The sequence below is a fragment of the Vombatus ursinus genome, unplaced genomic scaffold, assembly GCF_900497805.2.
Source record: "Vombatus ursinus unplaced genomic scaffold, bare-nosed wombat genome assembly UNPS02014825.1, whole genome shotgun sequence".
NCBI lineage: Eukaryota > Metazoa > Chordata > Mammalia > Diprotodontia > Vombatidae > Vombatus > Vombatus ursinus.
In genome coordinates this window covers 8,267,391-8,286,348 of record NW_020954603.1, presented here as the reverse complement: position 1 = coordinate 8,286,348, position 18,958 = coordinate 8,267,391, and the positions used below count along the sequence as shown (strand labels likewise).

Sequence of the window (18,958 nt, the reverse complement as noted above, 5' to 3'; positions counted from 1 at the left end):
TTTCCCAGGTGTGTGGTTTCACCTGGGGCAAGTCAGTTAACCTCAGTTTGCCTCAGTTGTTTTCTGTAAAATGGGGCTAATAATAACACTTACCTAGAACCTATATAAAGTACTTCGTCCTGTAAATGTTCTGCGGATCACAAGGACCAAAACCATTACTACTACTACTACTAGTTTAACCTACTGCAAGGTCAGTCTGGGTCAGCAGTCTCAAGTCCACAAGCATTTATTAAGTGCCTACTGTATGCCAGGCACCGTGCTAAGGGCTGGGAATCTAAAGGCAAAACCAGGCCTAGGTTTTAATGGGGGAAACCACATGCAGACAGGTATGAAGCAACAAGATTTCAACAGGATAAATTGGGGATGATCTCAGAGGGTGGTAATGTGGCAGCCAATTAAATGAATGGGATTGTTGTCCATATCAAGAGAGCCTCAGTTTCCAGAAGGCAGGAGCTGAGGACTCTACTTTTTCCATCCTTTGCACTGGTCAGACCTGGTCTGCTCAGTTCTGGTGGCCACAGTTTAAGAAAGATAAGAAAGCCACAGGGTGTCTCCAGGAAGGGCAGAGCAAAGGGCCTGGAGTCCTGGGCATTTAAGAATCCATCAGAGAAACTGGGTGGAGGGGGTGCTTGGGGTAGAAAAGACTCCAGGAATGAGGGCCCCCTGCCTTCAGCTATCTTGAGGGCTGTTGTGGGAGGGAGAATTCAACTTGTTTGGCCCCAGAGGCTGGAACCAGGAGCAGTGGGGGCAGTGCCCAAGAGGCCAGTTTAGGCCAGGGAGTCAGGAAAATCAGCAATCTGGTTCCTGTTTTTGAGAGGGGAGAGGTAAGCTGCCTCTTCGCTTCCTTTGGCCACTCTTCCCTCTCTCCATGGATGCTAACACAGCTGGTCCTACTTGGGGGGCAGTTTCATTATTTAGTGGCCAGAAGCAGATAAGACAAGGCTCTAAGACACAGTGTGATTCCCTGGGGGAGTGGCACCTTGCCATTGCCGTGGGTCCTGGGCTGTCTTCTGGAAAAGCTCAGGATATCTTGGGCTGGATCAGAAAGGCTTGGACAAGGGACAAGCCTGAAGTCCTAAAGAGTTTGGTCTCTTGGCTTGAGCCCAAGTAGAAAGGGACAGGAGGCCAAAGTGGGCCCTTTCTTTCTGGGGGCAGACTTGAGGGGGCAATTCCACGTTGGTGAAGGACCGAGAGGCTGCTTAGCCATGGCCCTACAAGACGGGGCTGGACCCCAGTTCTGCCATTATCCCAGGCGACTCATGGGCAGCAGGCCCTAGCCAGCCCTACCCTGCCTTGGCCTACTTCAAGCTGTAGAATGGCTTGAAAGAGGACAGCGGGCTCTAGGCCAACTGACAGGGGAGGGACAGGACACCCTGTTCCTAGAACACACTCAAGGGGTAACTTTTGAAGCTTGAAACGAGGTATTCCGGAACCCAACATGTACAGGCTATGGCAGCACGCTGGTGAGAGCCTGTTTGCCCAGGTCGGTGTCACAATACTATGGTAAGAGTACAGCTCCTAGCGCACAAGGGCCCCAGGGTGCTCCCTGCTGCTCCCTCCATACTGTCCCTTTCATTTACCCCCAGAAGAGTCCCCACACTGCCACCAATGCCTGTGTCACCCCTCCTTCTCTGTGCAGGGCCCTGCGGCAGACCCTGTGGCCTCCGCTTCCTGACCTGCATCGGGTCCTTGGAGGCTTCCTCACTGAGCCCCCAGCCTCCATGAGCCAGGTGAGTGATGGCCCTGTCTCCTAGCATTCCTGATCAGATCTGCTTCCTCCCTCATAGTCCCTGACCCCATCTCTTCTAGCCCAAGGCCTCAGCCTCAGGAGGAGATAAAGAAGAGGAACCGAGCCTCTTGGAGGTCCTTTCTGAATCTGTGGATGGCCAGTCCCAGCTGGACTACCCGGTGTTGCTGCAGGCTGGCTGTCTGGGGTCCTGGTCCACACCCTTAGCCCCAGCCCCTTCAGAGTCTGAGCCTGACCCCATCACCCACATCGACAACTACTCCTACCTGCCTCACTTGTCCCAGCCTCTCCCATCCTCAAATCACTGCCACCAGCCCTTGGACACAGTACCTTTCCCTAGAGCCCCCCGGCATGAGTGCCTGCCAGTGACCCCCTTTACCCCACTGCTTTCCCAAGTGAGCTCCAGCTCAGCTTACTGACTCAACCTCCTGGGGACCCATCTCACTGAATGGGGACCTTGCCCTGATGGGGCACATCACCATCTCCTGAGCAAAACTTCTGTCTTCTGCAGTCCTCACCCTCTCAGGAAGACCTCCCAAACTAAGTCCCATCCTTCCCCAGTGCCCAGCCCCAACACCACTTCCTGATTGTGGAAGCCTGAGCAAGGCTGGCTGCAGATTCCCTGGGCTCGGGCTTTGCCTCAGCAGCTGTCGGTCCCCAGAGTGGCCAACCCTAGGACTTGAGCCTTTATTGCAAAGCACTTGGGGTCTTTCCCAACCCCGGGGACAGAGTCTTTTGCAAAGCCTCTGCCAACCTCATTGTACAGAGCAGGAAACAGCCATGCATCCTCTGCCTCTTACACATGTGGCTCATCCCCCATCCGGCTGGAGCCCCTGGGATCAGTGACTGGACAGGATTCATAGTCTCTCACACTGCAACTCAATAAAGATTTCCTTGAATGACCACTTGAGCTTCATACACTGGGGACAGGCAGAGGGACATAAGACTAAGGAGTGGTCCTAGGGAAAAGGGGCCTGTCGGATCCTGTCAGCCTGGCCTGGGCCCCCAGCTGCCTCACAGCAGCGGGGACAAGTACTCGGCAGGTGGCAAATGAGCGTAGTTGAGCAAATGCCAGGAGTGGGGAATGAGGGGCCCTGAAAGGCAGGTGAGATTTTTCTCTAGAGACAGACACTGCCTTTCTCCATTCACCCTGAGTGCTGGGAAGACCTATAGGCCCTCCTCATAGGTCCAGCCACCAGCCTTTCGCCTTTGCTCTGGTCCAGCACTAGGCTAGACAGGGAGACACCTTCTTAGGAGGGGTGAGCTGTGATGGCTGGGGAAGGTGGCACATACGTGGGGCCCTGAAGGACAACAGGCCTGATGACTGACATGGGGAACACTCTACAGCTTGTTAATTTCTCATGTATGCCTCACAAGAGCCCCGTGGGGAGAAAGCCACTCCCAGTATGTCACCCCTACCCCCCCCATTTCACAGAGGAGCAAACTGAACCTCAGAGATGGCCAGAGTGTCGAAGGGAAGATTCAGACCCAGGCCTCTGGACTTTAAGGGGTCAACACCAAATTGCATAGTATTGGAATTCAGGGAAGGGGGAGGAGAGATGATGAGCAGACCTGCCAGGTGAACCTTGGGCACAGAGTTGCTACTCAGCACGTGCTCATGGACTAATGTATGGGGGGCAAGCCAGATGGTGGAGAGCCTTAAATGCCAGGTGGAGGAATAGGAAGAAGTGGAAAGAGAAAAATCCTTACATTTCTGAGCACCATGGTCAGGGAAAGCCCCCAAAAGAACCTTGTGTCTGCAACATCTCTATTAACAGTCTGCATCCAGTAGGCAGCCAGTCACCCTCTGGTGGAAGAGCTCCAAGGCAGGGAGCCCACCTCCTCCCAGGGCAGCCTATGCCCCTGGGAGATGGCTGTTAGCAAGCTTCCTCAGTGGGCCTCTTTGCAGCCTCCTGCTCCTCCTTTTGATTCTGCCCAATGAGGCCAAGCAAAACAAGCCTAATCCCTCTTTCTGTACCTGAAGCTGGCAAGGTTCCCCTTACCCTCTTGTTTTTTATCTCCTCCCAATATTGAAGGGTGCCAGAGGCCTACTCGGTTGGCTCTGATGAGAGTTGGCCATTCCCTGCATTCACTACGGGCTAATGGCTCTGGCGGGCTTCCCTCCTGGAGGCCGTTCAGAGCTGGGCCAGGTGCTGAAGGCAGCTCTTGTGCCGTGTGGTCAGTGTGCTCACAAACATCTGTGCTTGATTTCCACCCCATCTCCAGGGCCTTTTTCACTGTTCTCAGTGCTTCTCCAGTCCTACGCTCCACATCTTGAATTCCCCCTCCAGCCTCCTTGTACCAGCATCCTCCTGGTCACCCAGGCACCTCAGACTCCTCCTCTTTCCTCACCCTTCGCCCCCAGTGAGTTGGTTGCCAAGTCTTGGCCATTCTTCCTTTGACATGTTCTCCACAAGGCTGGGTGACATTGATTTCTTCCACAAAAATGTCCCTTCCCTTTGTGGACTCCATGTCTTTGTGCCGGCCATCCCCCTACCCCTTTCAAAATGCCCCCAGATACCCTCCCCCATAGAGCAGGCTTTGGCTGATTACCTCATTCCTGGTGCCCTTGGGCTTCACTCAGGCCAATCTCCTGCTAGTTGAGGTCCAAAAGGAGCATGAAATAAAACACCCATAATCCAACCAGCAGCTAACAAAAGAACCTTCCTTAGCCATGACAGGAGAAAGCATTGATTCAAGAGCTCAGCTGCCCAGGCAGGCTCCTGGAGCTGGTCTGCCATCTGAAGCCCCAAAGTGACCATGAGCCAGTCACCCTCCAGAAAGGTTTCAAGATCTTTTAAGGGAGAACCAACCTGATTTGTGTGAGGTTGGGGTGGGGCCAGGTGAGCCAATTGTTTCCATCATCCCTAGAATGTAATCCCTTTAAGGTTAGGAATTCATGTTTCTGATCCCCACTTCTTACCTCGGTGCCTGGCACATCCTTAATAAATGCTTGTTGCTTGCCTTATGACTCTCTTATGATCGATTTATGATTCGACACTTCCTCCCAAGATGTAGCATGGCCACCTCAGACCCCAAGTCTCAGGATCGTACCAGGACCAGTCTGGTAAACAGGTCCTCATTAGTCTCCTTGCCTCCCGGTTCCTCCCTCCAAATAACACTGTGGACACTGACAGATTAATCTTGAGCCTGGGTTGGATCATGTCATGTTCTGACTCAGAAATCTTATGGTGTCATCTTCTCAACCTCTATCACCCACAAAATCAAGTCTATGCTCCTGCTGCCTTCAAGTTCCAGCATGACCCTTTCCCCAGCTTTTCTGTTGCTTCCTCATACACACCCCAAAACTGCCCAATTGGAAGCCTTGTCTTCCGAGAATTCCCTGTTCGTTGCCAGCCACAGTCCCAGAATTTCCATAGCCCTTTCTGCAGCATCACCAAGAAGTCGTCATCCAGCCTTCCCTGGAACCAGTGATGATAGGAAACTCACTACCACCCCAGGCCACTTTTGGACAGCTCTCTCATAGGTTTTCTTTACTTTGATCCTAAAAGAGAAGCTGTGTGGCATGAGCTGGCCTCGGACTCAGGAAGACCTATGTTCAAGTCTGGTCTCTGATGATGACTGGAGGAGCCTGGGCAAATTATTGCGTCCTTCCTGGGATATCATTGCAGGAAAGCCTCACCCATGCTTCATTTACCTCCCTCGTCTCCTGCCAGCTCCACAGTCTCACCAATCCGTTCCCTCTGCCATCCTGTTCTGGAGCCAAGATCAAATCAACTCTGCCATTGGGTCACCCTCCCAGTAACTTTCTGGAGCAAAGGCCCCAGCCCCCACCACTCAAGTGGGTTGTCTTCTCCATTAGAAGGAGAGCTTGTTGGGGGCAGGGACTCATGGGTATCCCCCAGTGCTTAGCTGAGTGTATGGTACCTCTGAGTTCTTCATAAATGCTTTTCATTCTTTTATTCAGTAATTAATTATTTCATCCACTCCCTCAGCCTCTCAATGCTCCAGGCAACTGTCTAGGACTGTGAATTTCAGAGTGCTGACTACCTGCCCTGGGAGTTTCCTGCAATGAAATCCCTGGACCAGTTCCAAAAACCTCAGTCTTCCACTCCGCCACATTTCCTTCCCTCCTCTAGTGGATTAAAGCCCCATCCTCCACACGCCCCTACTTCCAAGGGACCTTTGTATAGTCAAAAGTTCCAAGCCAGGGAAGTCTTCCTGGGGGGTTTCCCGCTCAGAAACCTTCCCTAACTCCCCATGGCCTAGGGCAGCATTTCGAGTGTTGTGTGGCACAGAGAAGGGGTCGAGGGCTCCCTAGGATTCAAACGGGGAAGGGACCTTAGAGGAGTCTAGGTCTAGAAGTGGAAGGGGCTCCAAAGGCCTGCAGTCCAACTTCCTCATTTTATAGATGAGGAAAATGCGGCCCGCGGAGGCTAAGGGATTTGCCCAGGTTCACACAGGTAATATAAACATCAGAGACACGATCCAGGTTCCAGTCCAGTTCTAGGGCTGGAGAATGCACACTCGCTTTCTGCCTCCTTCCTCCATTCCCTTGTGCATTCCCACAAGGAGGGGACAAGCAGACACAGAGAGCGATAGAATGATGGAAATCCGCGAGTGGGCTGTGGGTATGTTACGCGAGATAGCCTGTTGAGACCCCAGGCTGCCTGTCTTCTCCGAGGCATCTGGGCTCGACACGTCTGTCGCCAAGCTCAGCTGGACCTGGACCAGCTCAAACCCTAAGCCCGAGGGCAAGGGAAGGGAGAGAAACCCTAAAGGTTTTTAGGATTGGGATGGGTGGGGCCATGCTGCAGCGAAACTGAGCCGGGCTGGATGTCGTCGGTGAAAAGGCTGGACGCCGAGAGCTTTAGTCAAATGGCACAGGCTATCTAGAGAGCAGGTGAGCTCCCCATCTCTGGATGTATTCAAGCCAAGACGGGATTTCTCTGGCAGCAGAGATGATGCTCTATCAGCAGGATCCAGGCCATTGCACCCCACTGGTAACAGGGGTTGAAGTAGGTTTAAAGAGCGGTCGAGCAGTCTGGTTGCTGACCAGCCTGGCTCCGCCCCACGCCGACTCGGGTGTCTCGGTTGGCCCCGCCCTATTGGCACAGTCTCAGCTCCGCCACGCCCCCTCGGGTTCCCTGGTCCCTCATTAGGTACCCACACGCTCGGCCCCATGTTCCGCCTCTGCCTCAGATCCGGCTCCTCATTGGCCTCATCCCCAATGTGGCCCCGCCCTGGCCCCGCCTAAGCTTCAGCCTTGGTCTCTCATTGGTCCTGTCTCATGAGACCCCGCCCTCACCTCAGCCCTAGTCCCTGATCAGGCCTCGCCCGGGTCAGCGTCTCCTCTTCCCCGGCTCTCTTCGCTATGCCCCCTGCCTGGCTGGGGTTGGCCTCTCGCGAGGAAGGCGTGTCTCGGCGGAAGTCCCGTCCTGAATCCTGGAGCCAATGGCGGATGGCGGTTGCGGCCGTTGGATTTGAAGCGGCCAATGGGAGTGCGGCGGGAGCCTTCAAATGGCGGCGGCCGGAAACGCCCAGCCTGCGCGGGCAGTGGAGGAGGCAGCAGCGGCAAAAGACGAAGCGAGGCCGGGCGGAGGTGTGAGGGGGCAGGGAACCGGGGAGCAGGGCGAGGGGCGCGGATTGGGGCGCCGGGCGTGGATTAAGTGCCGTCCCGGACGGAGGTGCGACGAGAGCCAGGGTTGGAGCGAGGTCAGGGCTTGCTGTGCAGAGGCTCAGAGGTGATCGTAAGGAGGATGGTGGGAGCCGCGGGGGTCTCAGAGAGCAGAGGATGGCCCGGGCGGGGCTGCCCGCAGGTGTCGCCCCGGGGTCCGAGGAGACCGCCCCAGGGCGAGCAGGGTGGTGAGGGGCTTCCCGGGGCTGAGTGTTGCGTTCCTTGTTTGGGTCCCAGTGCCGCGCGGGCAGGCTCTGCTTGGACATGGGGGCCGCGACCCCGAGCGGGGCCCATGGCGGGCCTGGGGACATGGGGGGAGGTGAGAATGGAGCCCAGTAGGGACGGGGTGGGGGGGGAGGCAAGGAAGCAAGCGCGAATCGAGGCGTCTCTTGCCCTGCAAAAGAGGTGGGGTCCGAGGGGTGGGGGAGGGGGCCTGGAGGAGCAGCGGGCGTCCTGAGAGAGTGGGGGGGCCCCAGGGTCGTGGGATCGCCCTCACTCAGAGGGAGGAGGACTATTGGTCTGTAAACGCAGCGTTATCCGTGTCTTCTTTATTTTGCTCAATGTTTCCCGGTTGGTTTTAATCTGGTTCAGGCCAGACTCGAGAGTGTTGTGGGCAGTGTGCTGGACACCTGGACAACTCTGTTCTTGGGCACCATGAAAGGGAGAGGCAGACGGGCTGGCTTGGACGTGGACAAAGTGGGAGTCTCAGTAGGGCGGGCAGTGAACTGTGTTGTCAGTGCTAGGACATCAGGATGTGCCGTGGACATCAGGATATTCAGAATAAACAGGGGAGAGACCTCACGAGAAGGCAACCACTGAACTGAGCGTGGGGGAGAAAAACGAGGGCTTCTGAGAGAAGGAGGGGCGGAGGAGGGTAGGAATTCCAGGGGTGGGGCACAGCCTGGGCAAAAGCACAGAGGTGAGAGATGGAGAGAAGGCTGTGGGACAGTGACTGGGACAGAGAGTGTTGGAGAGTGTCCTTTCCTAAGGCTGGAAAAGTGGGCTGGAACGCTGATGGGCAGGACTTTAAACGCCAGCCTTGAGAAGTCTGTATTTGGTCCTAGCTCAAGTCAATCGGGAACCACTGGAATTTAAGTAGAGGAAGTTAGATGTGGTCGGCTTTTTCAATTTAGGAAAATCTTGTTAGTGGCTGTGTGGAGATGGGAGGCAGGGAGACCCACTGGGAAAAGATTTAGTGGTTCTGGGGAGTAGAGAGAAGGGAAAAGGTACAAGAGATACCCTGGATGTGTTGGGGAGGGAGACTGAGGACGTCAGGCTAGAGCCCTTAGCAGGAAGAGAGAAGTTTGGAAGAGGAGAGAGTTTTCTTTTGGGAACAGAATAAGTTGTTCTGGACAAGTTGAGTTTAAGATGCCTACAGGACATCCATTTCCAAATGTCCAGTGACATCTCGGTCTAAAAGTCTGGGGGTTGATGGGGTCACCAAGAAAGGAGTAAAAAGTGAGAGCATCTTCACCCCCACCCCAAGTGCTGCCTTGCTTGCTGGTCGAAGACCCAGGGCTTAGCACGTAGTAGGCACTTCTTAAATGTTTGTTGGCTGACTGAGGCAGTGGGAGGCCAGAAGCCCAACTGGTTAGTGAGAGCCGAGGAGTGGTCCCAGGCCTCCTTCTACCCCTGCAAATCAGCAGACTGGGCAGATGCAGCCCCTACCCCCTCCCCTGCACTCACATCAGGCCTCCTAATTGGTCTCCCACAACTGCCAAAGTGACCATGTCCCTCTGCCCAAAAAGCTTCTGGAACTCCCCATTCCTTACCTCTACGGTGAAACACAGGCTCCTCTATTCACCATTTATTCATGGCCCTTCACCATCTAGCTTCAGCTGTTTTTTCCCCTGCCTGGTACATTTTCACCTATTTGGTACTGCCTGTACATGGCGTACCACCTCCTGTGTTGGAGCCTTTGCACTGGCCTTTCTCTCCACCCCCACTCCTACTCTGCTTTGAGAGAAGCCTGGCCTCCAGCACCATCTTGTCCACTGACCTTTTCTTGAGGAGCCTCGATGCCCATGCCCTCCCTGCCAGGCTGCCCTGCCTGCATTCTTCACCAGCTTCATTTCTTGAGCACTGTTGCTGTTCCATATTTGTCTTTATATCCCTGGCCCAGCACATATTAAGTGCTTGGTCCTGCCTTTGACCCAGAATTCCCTCAGGGCTCTTTGGCCCAGTCCTCTTTCTACCCTTGACTGGGGGCTCCTTTAGGAAGAATTCGGTCAGTCATTTTTCAGTTGTGTCTGACTCTCGTGACCTTATTTGAGGTTTTCTTGGCAGTGATCCTAGGGTGGTTGGCCATTTCCTTCTCCAGCTCATTTTAAAAGGAGGAACTGAGGCAAACAGGATTAAGTGACTTGCCCAGGGTCACACTGCTAGGTGTGCCTGAGTGCCTAAGGCTGGATTTGAACTCTGGAAGCTGAGTCTTTGGACTCTGGGCCTGACACTAATCTCTCCCCTTCTTCATCTTGTTCCTGCCTGGAGCTCTGCTTGGCCTTAAGCTTCATTTTATACCTTACAAATCTGACCACAGGAGACAGGTCCGGGTGTTGGTCTGGAGTCAGGAAGTCCTGTGTTCCAGTGCAGCCAGCTTTGGGACCCTGGGCAATTCACTAAACTTTCCCCATAGGCCTTTCCTCATATCTAAAAGAGGGAGCAAAACAGCCCCCGCCTCCCAAGGTTGTTGGGAGATTCAGTGCTTGGAAACCTTAACGTGCTCTCTAAATGCTAGCTATTATTATATTCTCTAAGGCAGGGAGTGAGTCTTAACTTTTGTGCGACATGGACTCCTGTGGCATGCTGTCTGGTGAAACCTGCAGAGGCCTTCTTAGAATGTTTTTTAAACACATACCATGGATAGCATTACAAAGAAAACCAGCTGTATTGAAATAGAGTTATTACTGTAGTTCCGGCTCCCGGATGAAGAAGCGCTAGCTTTCCAAGGCCTCCCCTTTCTGTAGAGAAATCATCCAGCCCATTTTAAGGAGGTATTTCTTCCCTTTTATCCACACATGTACCTTCTCCTTGCTTTGCTGTCCCCTCCAATGGGCTTCTCTGTCTTAGGTAATTTCTGGCCTGCCTCTCCTGCTTTCTATCCTTGTGCTATTTATTTTTTGAACCCAATTCTAGGACTTTACATTTATCCCTTTAAAGTTAATCTTGTTAGATTCCAACCTTTTAAGATGTCTGCAATGCATTGCCATCCCATCATCCTTGACTCCCCTTTCTACACCTGATTCAGTCTGCCCCTTTCTGTCCCCTGCTTGTCACAGACCTTCGCATTGTTCCCGCTGCCTCAGTAGCCCCTAGCAGCCCAGGTCTTTCTAACAGAGGGCCCTGCACATCCTCAGGAGTTCTGATGGATGGCTGCCGGCCTCTCTGTTCCCAGGTCCGGTACCATGGCTCAGTTTGTATTTGAGAATGACCTGCACTCCCTGCTCCAGCTGGACACATCTATTGTCAACGCACCTCCTGCTCGATGGCAGCGCAAAGCCAAAGAAACCCCCGGGCCCCCCCCTTCCCCGATGCGCACGGCCAACCGATCACACAGCTCTGGGAGGACGCCAGGCCGGACTCCTGGTGAGTGAGGACAGCAGGGGGCCTGGGCCTGGGAGGGGAACCTGGCCTGGGGGTCACGGGGAGGGGGCAGCCCTTCCAGCCTCTGTCTGTCTTCTCAGGCAAATCTGGTTCCAAGACACAGAGTACCCCTGGTAAGGCGGGCGGGGATCGTTATATCCCCCATCGAAGCACATCCCAGATGGAGGTGGCCAGCTTCCTGCTGAGCAAGGAAAATCAGCCAGCCAACCACACGCCCACCAGGAAGGTGTGTCAGTGTGTGTGTATGTGTGTGTCTGGGTGTGGGGTTAGCCGGTACCTTCCTGACCTTGAGTTCTGGCCTCCTCAGGAGCAGCAGAAAGCCTGGTCCTTGAATCTCAATGGTTTTGATGTGGAAGAAGCCAAGATCCTCCGACTCAGTGGGAAGCCTCAGAATGCCCCGGAGGGCTATCAGAATAGCCTTCGGGTGCTGTACAGTCAAAAGGCCACCCCAGGCTCCAGCAGGAAGAAGACCTGCCGCTATATCCCCTCCCTTCCTGACCGCATCCTCGACGCCCCTGAGATCCGAAATGACTACTGTGAGTGGCCTTCAGAAGCTTTGGGGGTGGGGGGCAGGAGGGCTCAGTAACCCTGGAGACAGCTGCGCTCTGCTCTCTTCAGACCTGAACCTCATGGACTGGAGCTGTGGCAACGTGCTGGCCGTGGCTCTGGACACGTCTGTGTACCTGTGGAACGCGGGCTCAGGGGAGATCCTGCAGCTGCTGCAGACAGAGCGGCCAGGAGACTACGTGTCCTCTGTGGCCTGGATCAAGGAGGGAAACTACCTGGCCGTGGGCACCAGCAGTGCAGAGGTTCAGGTGAGAGCCAGAGGTCCCCTGAGGGGAGGCAGGGCCTATGAAACCCCCAAGTTTCATCTCTGCACCCCCAAGTAGAGACTCCAAGGGGAGCCCTGACTCCCAAACCTTCCTTTCCTCTCTCTCCAGCTGTGGGATGTCCAGCAGCAGAAACGGCTTCGAAACATGAGCAGCCATACAGCACGCGTGGGTGCCCTGGCCTGGAACAGCTACATCCTCTCCAGGTCTGAGCTGGGCCCTTGTCCCTGTGAATGCCTGCCTGCCCCTACTAGCTCACTCCCTCTATCAACGCCACAGGCATCTTGTCGTAGTCCTGGTGGGAAGGAGGGGGAGGGTTGTTTGGATAGATGGGGGACCCTTTCCCTCAAGGGAGTAAAGGGTTTCAGAGCCCCACCCTTAGCTGTCTCCTCCTCCCAGCGGGTCTCGGTCTGGCCACGTCCATCACCATGATGTCCGAGTGGCTGAACACCATGTAGCTACACTGAATGGACACAGCCAGGAAGTGTGTGGCCTACGCTGGGCCCCTGATGGCCGATACCTGGCCAGTGGAGGCAATGACAACTTGGTGAATGTGTGGCCCAGTGCCCCTAGTGATGGGGGCTGGGGTCCCCTGCAGACCTTCACTCAGCACGTGGGTGCAGTCAAGGTGAGAGGCCTGGGCAGCCAGAAGTGGGATGGCCCAACTGTAAGGGGTGGGGGGAGCACTGGCACCCTCCTAAACCTTGTTTTTCCCCTTCCCCTTCTCCACTAGGCTGTGGCCTGGTGTCCATGGCAGTCCAATGTGCTGGCCACCGGAGGCGGCACCAGCGACCGGCACATCCGGATCTGGAACGTTTGTTCAGGAGCGTGTCTCAGTGCTGTGGATGCCCAGTCCCAGGTGTGCGCCATCCTCTGGTCCCCAAACTATAAAGAACTCATCTCTGGCCATGGCTTTGCCCAGAACCAGCTGGTCATCTGGAAGTACCCAAGCATGGCCAAAGTGGCTGAGCTCAAAGGTCACACGGCCCGGGTCCTGAGCCTGACCATGAGCCCTGATGGCTGCACTGTGGCCTCAGCTGCCGCTGATGAAACCCTGCGCCTGTGGCGCTGCTTCGAGCTGGACCCTGCGCAGCGGCGGGAGCGGGAGAAGGCGAGTGCAGCCAAGAGCAGCCTCATCCATCAGGGCATCCGCTGAGGCTGGCCCCAGCTCCCCCCCTGCCCACTGGGTTTTATTTTTCTAATAAAGACATCTGTCCCCCTGCCTTGCTCTGTCCTCTCTTGAACCACAGGTACCGCCTTGAGGGGGCTCAGGAAGACTACCTACAGCAGTCCCCAGGCTCCTCAGACATGGGGCCTTGGCCTACTCTTGAGAGACAATCAGTGAATAAATCATGGCCCAACTGTGTCCGCTTCCTGCCCCCAACACACGCTCAGCAGGACACAGTACACCTCCAAGTCACTGATGTTTCCTGTCACTTTAATTAAGACACGTGTGAGTGAGCAGCCCCTCTGGGCTGTGTTCTCCCTGCCCCAGCCCCTCCAGCAGTAGGGCAGATGTGGGGTGAGAACAGTCCCCGATGACCAGGGGAAGATTATTGCTGACCTCTTCAGTGTGAGAAAAGTTAAAAGGCCGCAGGCCTGTGGTTGGGGCCAGCCCTGAGTATTCCCTTTCCCCAGACAGGCTGGCCCAGGGTGGGGAGGAAGGGGGCATGTCCAGCTCAAGCTGCACCCCCACCCCCAGGGCTGTGCTGTGGCAGAAGGCAAGGGACCCCCTCTGGTTAGGGGTAAGGTATGGGGAGGGGGGGGGTTGTGGTCCCTGTGTGCCAGCTCATAGGAAGAGAGGAGGGTCTGGGTCTGTCCCCCTGCTCTAGCCAGGTCCTGTGACCCACCAGCAGAGACTGAGACATGATCCACAGACCCCCTGCCCAAATGGTATGGCTGCCCTCAGTGCAGCCCTGAGGCACTTAGGTGGTGGGCGAGGGCCAGGGTGAGGCCAGCCTGGCTCAGTTCGCCTTGACTTTGGGCACTCCATTCTGCTGGAAAGCCCTTGGCAGCCGTTTGCCCTTTGTATAGGATTGATACCAGAAGTTGGAGAAGAGCACAAAGAAGATGGTGCCATACATCCAGATGAGGTGGATGATCACAGGGTACTGGTAGTCACAGCTGGGCAGGAAATAATACTGAGAGATGTGCAATGAGACCAGCACAAACTGGATCTGGGGGGAGAGAGGACTAGGCTCAGGGCCAGTGGCAGAGGGCAAGGGCCAGGCATGGGCTCAGGACCGGGATACAGAGAGGACACAAGCAGAGATGGGAGGGAGGGAAGGAATGGGAAGGGCTGGTGGAAAGGTGAGGAAGGAGGGGAAATGGAAGAGACCCTGAAAAGGGAGCAGGTTCTCTCACCAGCTGGATAGCCGTCATGTGCTTCTTCCACCAGAGATAGGGCTGGGCTGCTGGGCCCAAAGCAGACAGCCCATAATAAAGGTACATGACCACATGGACGGAGGAGTTCACCATGGCATGGAAGGAACCCATTCCTCCTGGGAAGTAGGAAACAGAAAGAGTAGAAAGATAGGGTCAATGCAATGCTGGTGCTAAGGAAGCTAGCAGCCTCTCCAAGCCCACCACTACCCTGTCCACTCCTCACCTGGGGCCACCCTAACGCCCCACCACCAGCTCCAGGGCAGCACAGAGTGATGGAAGACATGCAAGAAAGTCACCTGACCGTCCTTCTTTCGAAGAATAAAGATTACCTGTAGGGGAAGGAGTAGTGGTCAGGGCTGAGGCCTGGCTTCCCCCAACCCTGCCCCTGGCCATCCCAAGCCCCAAACACATAAACACTCACTGTGTCCATCAGCTCGATGAACTTTGAAAACAGAAAGAGCCAAGCCACACGAACCATCTGCAAGGTGAAAGGACAGAGGCCCCCAGTAAGGCCCCCTGGCCAGTTCTAGCTCCCTACCTCAAAGCACCCCAGCGCCACCCCTACCCAGCGTTCAACTCACCCGAAGGGCCTCAGGGTTCTGGGAAAAGTCCACAGGGTCGCAACGCCATGTGTAGGTGCTCAGCCAGCCAGACATCAGAAACTGGGGCAGGTGGGAGTGGGGGGGGAGAAGCTGGTCAGAGGGGTCATTTCCCTCCTCTGACAACCCAAGGCCCTCAGACAGCCCTGCTCTGCAGCGCCCCCCCCTTCTCGCCTGCATTTCACTAAGCTGGATACACATTAGGAGGGCAGCAGGGCCAACCGCAGCCCCTCCAGAACAAGGGCCCCTCACCTCACCTCATAGACTATGTAGAGGGAGAGAGCCACCAGGGAGAAGTTGTATATGACCATGAAGCCTCGAAGCTGGAATGGTTTCCGATTGGCCATTAGCCGGGGCCCCAAGGACAGCACAAAGTAGACATAGGCCACGAGAATGGAGGTCATGAGCAGCGGGGTGTCCATCAAGGGGTAGCCCTGGAGCCGGGGATCTGTGGGGACACAAGCACAGGGTCAGGACCTGGGGAAGCTTGGGGGGTGGAGAGAGGTCGGAGGGGCTCCAGTCTCACCTGCTTTCTTCATCACTTCATGGTACAAGTTCATTAAGGACTCCATCCTGGCTGGCTGGGCTTCTGGGAAGGGAAGTGCAGAGGGGTGAGGGTCAGGCAGGGTCCACAGACATCCCGCTGCCTTATCGGGTGGACAGCTGTGAACCAGCTGCCCAGGGATACCTGGTTTCTCTGGATAACCAAGGTCAAAAGGAATGGAGATGGTAAGAGATAGGGGGAAGAAGCAGAAACAGAGAGGCAAGGGAGCCTGGAGAGGGAAGGGGAGCAGGTACAAATCCGAGAACACTGGAGAAGGGTGATGGAGCCCGGCCAGAGCAGGGCCAAAGCACAGCACACAAGGCAGGGAGCCACGGGAGAGGGGTCCAGGGCATTCTTCCGTTCACTTGCCAGGCTCGGGGCGTTGCTCCGTCCCCCTTCCTCCCCCTGCCAGGATCCCTGTCCTTGGTTCCAAGTGCTCTTCCTTGACTTCTCTCCCTCGCTCCTTCCTCTCCGGCTTCCCGGCTTCCCTGCTTCCCCGCTTCCCCCTGGCCCCAGCCTTCTCCCTCCGCCCGACCTCCTCTGCTGTCCCAGGTACTCTCGCCCCTCTCCTCCCCAGGGCTGGGCGGGCGGGCAGCCTGGCCCACCAGCCCCTCTTCTCTTCTCTTCTCTTCTCCCTCCCGTCCTCCAGCCCGCTCACCCACCTCCTGCCTCTCCCCGGCCCGGTCTGAGGTGCTCGCGGCCCCGCAGCTGCACCTGTCTGACTAGATCAGGCAGCAGCCCCGCCCTCCACCCTCGCAGGGCGGGTCCAAGGAGGATCCGGGCCACAGGTCAGCCGCCTGTGGGAGTGGAGAGGTGGGGAGGTGGTGGGGAAGAGTAGGTGGGCGTGGCCCGGGTCTGCCAGGATTGGGAAAGGACTCACTGCCCCGGTCCCGGTAGTAATCCCCGTCCCTGGACCCCTCCCCATCCACATTCCCAACTGGCCAGACAGGCTCTCACCTCACACCTCAAGGGGGCTTGGCAGACCGGAAGGGGTGGGAGCTCAGACGGACTAGTTGAGCCCCCGAGACTGGACTGAGTCCTGCAGTGACCTGACAAACAGCAAGGGGAACACAGTGAAGCCTGGCCCAGGACGGGTTAAAGTGGAGAGCAGTAACCCCCTCAGTGTGCCCCCTGGATAGGCCCCCTCTGGAGGCCTGTCCAGCCCCAGCCTTGAGCAGCTCCCTCTTCCGAGTGGGTGGCCGGAGTCCCTGGCATGTAAGGGGGAGGGGAGAAACCACCCCCAAATCACCCCTTCTTGGAGGGAGGGGTCCCAACAAGCAGGCAGGAATGTCAGAGGAGGGGCAGCCACCCCTGGGCCCTCCGGAATTCCCTGACTGGCCACTAGCCAGGGCCAGATACACAGAACAAAGACAAATTGATCCAAGAGTGGGGAGTAGAGCCTAGAGTGGGCTGCAGACACATGCAGGGAACCCATGAAAGATGCAGCAAAACAGATAGGGATGTCACTCACACATACACACAGGTAGAGACATATGCATGCACCGGCTCCCTATTGCCTTAGAGGCAAATCCTCACTTTGACATTTAAAAAGGCCCTTCACAATCTGGCTCCAGCCTCTTTCCCTATATTTATTATATGCTTCTCCATGACCTTTAGTTCTAGTAGACTGGCCTTGGCTTCCTCATTCACGACACTACATCATCTCCGATCTCCATGCCATTGTAACAGGCAGTTTATGCCTGGAACACCTCTCACTTCCACCTCATCTTTCATTTTTAGCTACCTTTAAGGCTCAGCCCAGTCATGGGATGGATCCCAGATCTCCATCCAGCTGGAAGGCCATCCACCTAGTCCATCCTCCCAACTGCTAGCATCTCTCCCCTCACAGCACCTCCCCCCATTAGTCTGTCTATATTCGGTATTTGTCAGTATGTATACTGCTTCCCTGGGGAGAATGTAAGGTCATGGAGGATGGGAACTTTCATTTTTGCCTTTGTAGACCTCTGCCCAGCACAGTGCCTGGTACAGAACACAAAACATGCTGAAGGAACCTATGCATGCATTCATGAATGAATAAATGAATGAATGAATGAAGCTCAGAGGAAGGACTGTGAAGTTTTTGCACTGGCCTGCACCCCTCAACACTGTTGCCCAGCATATGGAAAAGGAGAGCCAGGGCAGGCCCCAAACCCCACTGGGGGGGGTCCTCATCTCCCAAACTGCCTGCCTCACCCCTAACCCCCACAAGGGGAGGAGGGGATACTCTCCAAGCCTGACAGTCAGGTGGGCTCTGTTCCCTTCTCAGTCCTCTGGAGCAGGTGCTGCAGGTGCTCAACAAAAACTTGTGGCCAGAGTCAACTGACAGCCAGGGGCTAGGGTGCCTAGGCTGGGCTCCTGGGCAGTTTGCCAAGCCCGACCTCCACCCACCCACCCACCCACTCTAACCTCGACTCCCCCCTCCTTCACACCTCTACAGGACCCTGCCTCTCTGCCTCCTCCGTCATCCCCCAGTATGATGAGGGAGGCAGGAGGGCTGGCCCATCGAGGCCCTGCTGGGAGTCCCAGAGGCCTAGAATGCCGGACAAGGGCTTGCCTCGGCGGTGGGGGCGAGCGCCACCTGAAGGGGAAGTCTGTGTCCCCAGAGGCCTCGGGGCGGGTCCTGGTCCGTTCGCACATGCCCGCGGCGCGATCGCCCTCCCGGGCCCCGCGCGGGCTCACTCTCGCTCTGGCACTGCCAGTCACGGTCAGGGTCACACTCACACGCACACGTGCTCCTCCCCACCTGAGTTCGGAAAAGGCCCAGGGCCGCTCCCAGTGGGGAGTCAGGCCGCCCCACCCCACCCCCTACGGCACCGCGAGACTCGGGCCCCCTCCCCCCTCTCCCCCTTCTCTCCCTTTTTCTCCCCTTCCGGCCGGGGCCAGCCGGGGCTGGCCGGGGAGAGGGAACGCGGGACGGGAAAGATGGGGAAAGCGGGGAAAGAGGGCCCATCCGGGACCCCGGAGGGAGAGAGGGCAGCAGAGACGGAGGGAGGAGGGCTAAGGAATGGGGGCCCAAGCCCGGTCCGGAGGGAGAAGGGCAGATATGCGGAACCCCGCCCTCCCGCCCCGCGCCGAGCCGCGCCCGGAGCCCGAGCCCCGCCTGCCCCGCCCGGGCCCAGGAACTCACCGGGCTGAGCGAGCGCGCGCACAACTCCGCGGGGCGGGCGGTGGGACGGCCGGACGGGCAGGGGCCGGGGGCGGGGGGAGGGCGGAGGCGGACCAGCTAGTGGAGGGCCAGGCCGGAGAGAGCAGGAGGAGGGCGCGCCCGGGACCAGGGCGAGGGCGAGGGGAGTCCGTCGGTCGGTCGGTCGGTCAGGACGTCCGTCGGTCCGTCCCAAGGCCAGCCCGGCCGCCACTTCCTCCTCCGCCTCCTCCTGCTCCCGGAGCTGCCGCCGACTTTCTGTCACCCCAGGGGGAGGGCGCCGAGGCCGGGCCCGAGGGGCGGGGGCACCGCTGATTGGGCCGGCCCGGGCCTGGAGGCCTGGCAGGGCAGGGAGGACTGGGAGGGCTAGGAGGGCGGGCCTCGGCTCAGCTCAGCTCAGCTCGGCCAGGCCGGCCCAGCCCAACCCGGCTCCGCCCGGCCCACCCCGACCTCGGGGGAGGGGCCTAAGA

General features: G+C 57.0%; 3 protein-coding genes across 9 annotated transcripts in view; 2 read left to right on the top strand and 1 right to left on the bottom strand.

Moving 5' to 3' along the window:
- Positions 1-4,715, top strand: part of MPL (MPL proto-oncogene, thrombopoietin receptor) — a 29,410-nt gene extending 24,695 nt beyond the window's left edge. The window contains exons 16-17 of the mRNA XM_027838073.1: positions 1,640-1,730; positions 1,810-4,715. Of these exons, the coding sequence (XP_027693874.1) occupies positions 1,640-1,730; positions 1,810-2,166 (448 nt within the window). The 3' untranslated portion in view covers positions 2,167-4,715. The remainder of the gene's footprint in view (positions 1-1,639; positions 1,731-1,809) is intronic.
- Positions 4,716-7,057: 2,342 nt separating this feature from the next.
- Positions 7,058-13,041, top strand: CDC20 (cell division cycle 20). Of its 5 annotated transcripts, none has more exons than XM_027838156.1 (9): positions 7,259-7,310; positions 10,143-10,378; positions 10,780-10,970; positions 11,069-11,214; positions 11,296-11,524; positions 11,607-11,803; positions 11,930-12,024; positions 12,218-12,446; positions 12,552-13,041. In XM_027838156.1, exons 3-9 carry the CDS (start codon positions 10,790-10,792, stop codon positions 12,972-12,974), a joined length of 1,500 nt encoding a protein of 499 aa, XP_027693957.1. In that variant the 5' UTR covers positions 7,259-7,310; positions 10,143-10,378; positions 10,780-10,789; the 3' UTR covers positions 12,975-13,041. The 5 variants fall into 5 exon arrangements, with proteins under 5 accessions (XP_027693956.1, XP_027693957.1, XP_027693959.1 ...); XM_027838158.1 differs by having other exon boundaries at positions 7,286-7,310; positions 10,298-10,378; XM_027838157.1 differs by having other exon boundaries at positions 7,295-7,310; positions 10,147-10,378.
- Positions 13,042-13,239: 198 nt separating this feature from the next.
- On the bottom strand, positions 13,240-18,563 carry ELOVL1 (ELOVL fatty acid elongase 1). Of its 3 annotated transcripts, XM_027838162.1 has the most exons (9): positions 18,474-18,563; positions 16,304-16,395; positions 15,329-15,391; positions 15,060-15,250; positions 14,785-14,865; positions 14,625-14,681; positions 14,427-14,532; positions 14,183-14,319; positions 13,240-13,995 (listed from the first exon to the last, which is right to left on the bottom strand). In XM_027838162.1, the coding sequence occupies exons 3-9, from the start codon at positions 15,372-15,374 to the stop codon at positions 13,783-13,785; spliced, it is 831 nt and encodes a 276-aa protein (XP_027693963.1). In that variant the 5' UTR covers positions 15,375-15,391; positions 16,304-16,395; positions 18,474-18,563; the 3' UTR covers positions 13,240-13,782. The 3 variants fall into 3 exon arrangements, with proteins under 3 accessions (XP_027693963.1, XP_027693961.1, XP_027693964.1); XM_027838160.1 differs by lacking the exons at positions 16,304-16,395; positions 18,474-18,563 and adding an exon at positions 16,009-16,098; XM_027838163.1 differs by lacking the exons at positions 16,304-16,395; positions 18,474-18,563 and adding an exon at positions 15,716-15,740.
- Between the last annotated feature and the right edge of the window lie 395 nt (positions 18,564-18,958).

Coding starts and splice junctions, on each gene's coding strand:
- CDC20 (XM_027838155.1), top strand. CDS start 7,204: ATGGGAGTGCGGCGGGAGCCTTCAAATGGCGGCGGCCGGAAACGCCCA. Junction 10,971..11,068: donor GACGCCAGGCCGGACTCCTG/GTGAGTGAGGAC, acceptor CTGTCTTCTCAG/GCAAATCTGGTTCCAAGACA. Junction 11,215..11,295: donor ACCACACGCCCACCAGGAAG/GTGTGTCAGTGT, acceptor TGGCCTCCTCAG/GAGCAGCAGAAAGCCTGGTC.
- ELOVL1 (XM_027838162.1), bottom strand. CDS start 15,374: ATGGAGTCCTTAATGAACTTGTACCATGAAGTGATGAAGAAAGCAG. Junction 15,251..15,328: donor TGAAGTGATGAAGAAAGCAG/GTGAGACTGGAG, acceptor GTGTCCCCACAG/ATCCCCGGCTCCAGGGCTAC. Junction 14,320..14,426: donor GGGCGTTAGGGTGGCCCCAG/GTGAGGAGTGGA, acceptor CCTACTTCCCAG/GAGGAATGGGTTCCTTCCAT.